The 6917-nt window shown below is 59.2% G+C and overlaps 1 protein-coding gene across 2 annotated transcripts in view; it reads left to right on the top strand.

Moving 5' to 3' along the window:
* Positions 1-5378, top strand: part of Myrip (myosin VIIA and Rab interacting protein) — a 115457-nt gene extending 110079 nt beyond the window's left edge. For both annotated transcript variants that reach the window (XM_060385053.1, XM_060385052.1), the window contains 5 exons: positions 613-774; positions 2030-2134; positions 2371-2431; positions 2857-2975; positions 3739-5378. In XM_060385053.1, coding sequence (XP_060241036.1) covers positions 613-774; positions 2030-2134; positions 2371-2431; positions 2857-2975; positions 3739-3771 — 480 coding nt within the window. In that variant the 3' untranslated portion in view covers positions 3772-5378. The remainder of the gene's footprint in view (positions 1-612; positions 775-2029; positions 2135-2370; positions 2432-2856; positions 2976-3738) is intronic.
* The last annotated feature ends 1539 nt before the right edge of the window (positions 5379-6917 follow it).

Genomic DNA, 6917 nt, shown 5'->3' with positions numbered 1-6917 from the left:
GCTGCTCTGTCTCGGCTGCAATAAAAAATACTCATCTGAAAAAGGAACATTGTGCTTGGCGCACGCCTGTGATCCCAGCGCCCGGGATTCAGAGGCAGGAGGGTCTCTGCGAGTTCTGGGCCAGCCTCGTCTACAGAGTGAGTCAGGACGGCCAGGGCTACACAGAGAGACCCTGTCTCAAAAACAAAACAAAGAACAAAAAAGGAACATTAACGGGTAACAACAGGGTTGAAAATATAAACCACAGTCCTGGGGTGTGGACGCGCCTGCACTCTGCTGCTGTCCGGTAAAGTGGGTAGGCGTGTCACCGCCGCCTCCAGCTCTCCCCATTCCTCTGCTGCGACACTCACACGGGCCGTTCACCCGAATAACTCCAGACACCCAACTGTGAGCTCTCGGTGTGTTTCCGGTTGCTCTCCCTGCCCCGAGTCCCGGAGAAGTCACGGCTTACGCTGCTGTGAATCGCGCCTCGCACTTGCCTTGTGTGTGGAGAGACTTGGAGGCTGCCTGCCTCGCCGGCTGCCGTGCTGATAAGTGGGTCTCTCCCGGCGGCTCCCACCCCAGGTGCCGCCCTCCAGCCTCCGCAGCGCTCAGGCCGTGCTGTCCCCGCAGGTGTACCTGGCGGCGGGCACGGTGTACGGGCTGGAGGGCCGCCTGGGCGAGCTGGAGGACGCCGCCCGCTGCATCCACAGCGGCACGCAAGACACGGAGCTGGCGCAGCTGGAGGACCAGGTGGCCGCGGCTGCAGCCCAGGTGCACCACGCCGAGCTCCAGGTGAGCCCCAGACCCCGGCTGGAAATGAACCTTCTTAGACCCGTGTGAGACCGTCACGGCGCCAGGCGCCCCTGCTGGCTTGCACAGAGCCGCCTTCCATAGCTGGGACTGTTGACCCTTTTCTTTCTTTAAACTTTTTAAAACTTTAGGTGTGTTTTTCCCGTGTGTGTGTGTGTGTGTGTGTGTGTGTGTGTGTGTGTGTGTGCGTGCGTGTGTGTGCGTGTGCACCGTGTTTGTGCTTGGTCGGAAGAAATCGTTGGATCCCTGAAACTGAAATTCTGGAAGGGCATTTGCACACAAGCACACAGACCCACACACAGCACACATGTGCATGTGAACACATCCTTTTAAGGGGGCTGGTGAGTGGGGAAATGAACGGCTCAGCCCGTGAGCGTGGAGCAGGGCTCAGACACGGCTGCTCCCACGCACCACGCTCTGGAAATGTGCCTGACACAGATCGGTGCTTCTTCAGGCTGCTCCCAGCCAGCTCTGGGGACTCGGGGACACTGGTAAAACACACTCACCTGAGGGCCTGGTGTTCACCCAGATTCCACATTAAAAAAAAAAAAAAATGTAAAATTAAACCCGTAATCACACACGGAGAAGCCAGACACAGCGGGTCCCTGGGGCCTGAACCGCCCAGTTCCGAGCTGGTGAGAGGAGCCACAGGGTAAAGAAGTGAGCTGCCTCGAACCGCAGGTGGGAAAGATGAGTGTTCACAGGCAGTGTGAGGCTGTGACGGTTACCGAAACCTCAGCCGGGTCTCTCCAGGGCGTGACCTCCCCCGAGTGAGCTCCATCCTGCCCTACATCCACTCAGAGAGCAGCTGGCAACACCCATGTCACTATTGCTCCGATGGAGGCCTGGCCCCCAGGGTTCTGCCGCCTTCGCCTGTTTGTTTGTTTGTGCCGAGCTAGCTAAACCCATCATTAGTAAAATGTAAATGAAGGAAAAAGCCGGGTGTTGCACACATGCCTGTAACTCTGGCACTTACAAGGCAGAGGCCGGATGATCCAGAGTTCCAGGCCGGCCCGGGGTGTGAGACCCTGCCGCAAAGAGAAAAGGCAGAACTGAGTGTGTGTGTGAGTGAGTGACTGACTGAATGAATGAATGAATGAATGAATGAATATGTGAGTGAGTGAGTAAGTACATGAGTGAATGCACGCACACACGATAGCAGCCTCATCCTTCTGCGTTGGCACACTTTAACCCGACTTGCTTCCTTTCATGTTTGTGATCGCGTGCGCCCGTGGAGATTTCTGACATCGAGAGCCGCATTTCAGCCCTGACGGTCGCCGGCTTGAACATCGCCCCGTGCGTGAGCCTCACGCGCAGACGGGACCGGAAGCAGAGGAGCCAGGTCTGTCGGCCCCGCAGCCCCGCACAGCCTTGCACGTCCCCCTCCCCCCTCACAGGCTTGCACGCCCCGCACAGCCCCACACAGCCCCACACAGCCCCACACAGCCTTGCACGCCCCCACACACAGCCTTTCGCACCCCACATAGCCCCACACAGCCTTGCACGCCCCCCCCCCCCCCGCACAGGCTTGCACGCCCCGAGTCTGCAGAGCTGCACTGACGGCGTGTCTGTTCGTAGGTGCAAACCATCGACACGTCGAGGCAGCAGAGGAGGAAGCTGCCGGCCCCTCCTGTGCGAGGTATGTGGCCCTTAGGACCGCAATGGTGGGAGGAAGTCGAGGCCCCGCTGTGAAGGTGTGTGAGGACCAGACCCAGCGGGCCCTCTCCCCAGGGCTGTGCTAGGCCCTCTGTGAGTGTGTGAGGCGGTGTGCTGCGAGTGGATCCGTGTATGCGTGTGGAAGTGCACGAGAGCTGTGTGTGAGAGTGTGGTGAGGCCGGTGGCCTTTGAGCCCAGCCAGCAGTCCTGGCTTACACGCTTGGTGCTGGCATCCACCCTAGGCCTCCCTCTCACCCACCTGGGTCCCCCGAAGCAGTGTGCCACACACGTGTGAGGTAGTTTGTGAGCAGAGTCCTGGGAGAGCCGGGGAGGAAAGCACTCGCGTGCCCAGCCAGGGCGCTTCCACTCACGCGCTGGCGCTGATCTTGCCACTTGTGCCCTTTTCAGCTGACACAGCGGAAGCGTCCCCTGTGACCCCTGCGAAGACACTCGGCCGCAGCTTCCTCGTGCAAGGCTCCTGCACAAACAGGGCCCCTGACAGGAAGGGCGGCACGGCGGGCTTGGTGGTAAATATTCTTTTGCCTCACACTCGTGTGTCCCGTGCTGGGACCTCCATTCCGGGGCGGGACCTTCCTTCTGCCCCAGAGAGCCCGGGAGGCCGTGGCCTGCGCCAGGTCTGGTGGGTGTGTCAGGGCTTTTATTCCTGAGTGGTCTGTGAGCATCTGTAAGTGTGCCAGCCACGGGTGCCCATTCCTAAACAGTCAGCAGCTGCCCAGAACCTGCCGGAGGGTCACACTCATACTCTGGGAATCACACGAGGGGGTAATGCTGTGTGTGCACACCAGTGATCGCACAGCGGGAGGCCAGCCCCTGACCCCCCTCACATGCCTGGTGATAGCACAGCGGGAGGCCAGCCTCTGCCCACCCACCCCTGCACACACGCCCTGAGTGTGCACACAACCGGTAAATGCACAGTTCGAGGCCTCTGTTGATGAATCAGCTTCCACAGCAGCAGAACCCACACGCACACGTGTAAGGAGGCCACAGAGCTGCTCTTCCCGTGGCCACAGCGGTGTCTGGGGCACAGGAGTGTGCCCGCCCTCGGTGGTGGGCCCTGAGGCTGCTTGCTCACGTGTCAGTAGAGAGAGCAAGGCCGGGTCTGGGAGGGAGGAGTGAGGAGGGCGGGCTCCACAGCCCGCCCCAGTGTGGGTGAGCAAACCAGCGGGAAGGTCACGTCAGCCGCCATGTCGGGTGACAGTGCCGGTGCGCACGCGTGTCGGGCGGCTGGTGTACCACACAGCTGTTGACTCCCCTGTCCTCACCCCCCAGGAGCCCGCCCCTGAGCCAGCGGGGACGCACTGACACGCCCGGATGTGCACAGCCAGTGAGCCACTGCCCGGCGTCCACGACAGTGCCTTGACCACCCGCCATGGAGTACTGTGCGAATCTCCGCCGAGGCCGGAGGCGCGACACGGCTGCACGCGCCCGCACGCCTCAGGCTCGGGGAAGCCGAGACCGAATCCCGCCGCTGGCTCCGGGAGAGACCCTCGTACCTGTGTGTCCCCTTCACCGGCCATGTGTGTTTTCTGATCTTTTTACCCCCATCAAAAATGTCGGAGGGGAGAGGAGCTTCGTGTAAGGAGGGTGGGGCCGTCACCGTGCTTTCCACGTCCCAACAGATGCTGGGGTTGGGGGGCTGGAAACGGTCTCACTGGGATCCCCACCCCCGGCCTGTCCCCACCCCCACTCCTCCTCCGCTTCGGCCACACTGAGCTCCCATCCCCCCCAGCCACGCCCAGGTCCCTCAGCCAGGTCTCCTTCTGAATTAGGGTTCTTGCGCGGTTTACCCAGGGGCCCGAGGAATGTCACTGTTAGGTAAAGGACACAGACTCCGGAGGGGGCGTGTGGGTAAATGGATGGTTGCAAAGCGGAAGGCACAGGAGCGCGTCCCTCCTCCAGCGTGTTCCCGCCGACCTCAGCGATGGTGGTGCAGGGGAACGTGTGGAGGGAAGGGCGGTGGTGAGCGAGGGAGGGACCGTCCCTGCGTGTTTCAGCGGACAGGCTGGCTGAATGCGTGAGCAGTGTCGACACACACAGACGGACTCACGCTGCTGTTGCCATCTCCAGCGCTGGCCTCCTGGATCTGTGACGCATCGGTGCGCTGGGGAGGGAGGGACCTGGCGTTGGCTCCCTGCTTTACCCAATGTCCCCTCGCGTGGGCACTCGGGTTTCCTGTATGGCCAGACAAGTGAGCTCGCTGAGGCCACGCCCGGGAGCTAGTTCTGTCCCGAATGCCCCGTCCCCAGAAGCCTGGCCTTGTTTTCACACCCAGACCTGCTCTAAGTGCCCCCCACCCCCGTGTGCCTGCTGCTGATGGTGACCCCTGTATCTCCCATAATGCTCCCGCTGACGTGTGTGTCACCCCGAGAAAGGACTCCAGGGAAACAGTGAACCTTCGTCATCTTATCCAATGGGTGTGATTCACACTCACACAAAACTTAAAAACAACAGGAAGATCTGACTTTCAAACAGGACGTTCCCCTCAGGAGGCCTCGAGACCACCTTTGTGCTAACAGCGTTCAAACACTCAGTTTTCGTTTGAGAGAAGCGTGTACTGTGTAAGCCTTGCAAAAAAAATTATAATGATGAAGAAAAAGCCTGTTCTATGGCATTTGAACTTTTCTAAAGGTTTCCTTGTGCCAAAAAGTACAAAGATTTAATTTACTATTTAACCATAAACATGCTATAGTTCCAGAAATTATTTTGTCATCCAGTGATTTTGATCTTTAGTGTCAATATTTATATTTAGATTAATTTTTATAAATGAAATATTTTGATGGTTTAAGCAGACGGGGATAGAGAGGACACTGTCTCTGACGGCTTCTCGGGTTTCTGCCTTCATGTCTCACACACTCGGCCAAGAACCACTGTCAAGAGAAACGACCAAGCAGTAAAAGTCACTAAGAGAACCGTTCCTGTGTGTGTGTGTTTATTTGTTCATTTGCTGGTTTTGGTGAGAAGAGCTTAGGTGTCTGTGTCCTGCCTGTTAGTTCTACACACACCCCCACACACGCACCCCCACACTCGTGTCTGAGCACACTGCCTCTCCCCAGTGGAATGAGGCAGTTTCCCAGCACCACCACCCCCCTAGGCCGGCCAGCAGCTCGAGGCAAGGGGAGCTCCGCTTTGTCCTTAGCTCTGCCTCGTGGATAGTCGGACAACATCTGGCCTCTCTGTCCCGCCATCTGCCTGCCTGTCTATCCACGTGCACACGTGAGGGAGTGCATGTATCACCCTGGTGGAGGCTATCCTCCAATGCTGGGTATCCTCGTCACCTTACTTTTGAGGCCTCCCCCCACTGGTCCTGAGCTCCGTCCCCCCAACCCTGGGGTAACAGGTGTGCACCTGCACACTGGCTCTCTGCTTTGCTTCCTGAGGCGTTGGGAATCTGAGCTCAGAGCCACACGCCTCCTGAGGGCCTGACACATTCACCTCCCCAGCCCATGTGGGCAATCAACCAAAGCGCCGGAGGATTCTGCCGCTGGCAGTGGGATCCTGCGAGCAGCATCAGATGCACAAGGTGACTCTAGCCAGACGCTTCACGGTGCCAAGGGTGAGGCTGCCGAGCTGGTGAGACCCTGGCGTTGACCCGGGTGTCCGTGGGGAACGCCTGCCTGCCTCTGTGGACACTGGAGGGTCGCCCTCCCATCTTTCGGTGGCCTGGAAGGCTGCACATCCTACTGTGCCCAGGACACCCAAGCCAGGCATTGATGTGTGCATCCACAGATGGGAGAGGAAACCCTATTGACCTGGAAAGAACAAGTGTGTGGAGAGCCCGAACGCCGACAGCCTCCGCTCTAAGCCCCTGGGACACTGCTGAAATACAGCTGCTCCTTCAAAGCTGAACCTCTCTGGGAGGGCAGACAGGCGTGTGAGGAACCTGTGAGGGTCGGAATGAGGCTCGAGAAGCTTCTCTGGGTCATGGAAGCTGTGAGCTGTCGCCGGGAGAGGAGAGACTCTGAGGAGCTGCCTCTCGTGTCTCTCATCTCTCTCCTCATGCTCAGCTCTCACCTGGGCCTTTGGCTGATGCATCACACTTCCCCGAGTTCCAGAAAATGTCCCCAGTAAACTCACCGAGGAGAGTTTGGGGGACGGTGTGTCTTGGGTCCGTCATCCCCTGAGGAAGAGTCATGCAGGGCACACCCTCAGGCGTACTTAGCATCACCGGGGGCTTGTCCATACTGGCCCCACCCTGTGCTGTCTCTCTCACAGTGTCCCCAAGTGGCACCGACGCTGTGAGTCCCTGGGGGGAGCTCCTAAAACCGCTGGGGTGGGGGAGAAGAGGGAGGTGCCCAACTGACATCAGAAGCCTCGCCTGCACCCAGACATCACAGCCCCAGTGGAATCAGGAGAGTGTGAGCCCCTTCCCGAGGGTGAGGACCACACACCCACCCTCCTTTCACGCAGGGCCACTAATGCCAGGAAAGCGGGGGAGCCTGGATGCACTC

The sequence above is a fragment of the Meriones unguiculatus genome, chromosome 6 (genome assembly GCF_030254825.1).
Source record: "Meriones unguiculatus strain TT.TT164.6M chromosome 6, Bangor_MerUng_6.1, whole genome shotgun sequence".
NCBI lineage: Eukaryota > Metazoa > Chordata > Mammalia > Rodentia > Muridae > Meriones > Meriones unguiculatus.
The sequence above is the reverse complement of the archived record's forward strand: the minus strand, read 5'-3'. Positions and strand labels throughout refer to the sequence as shown.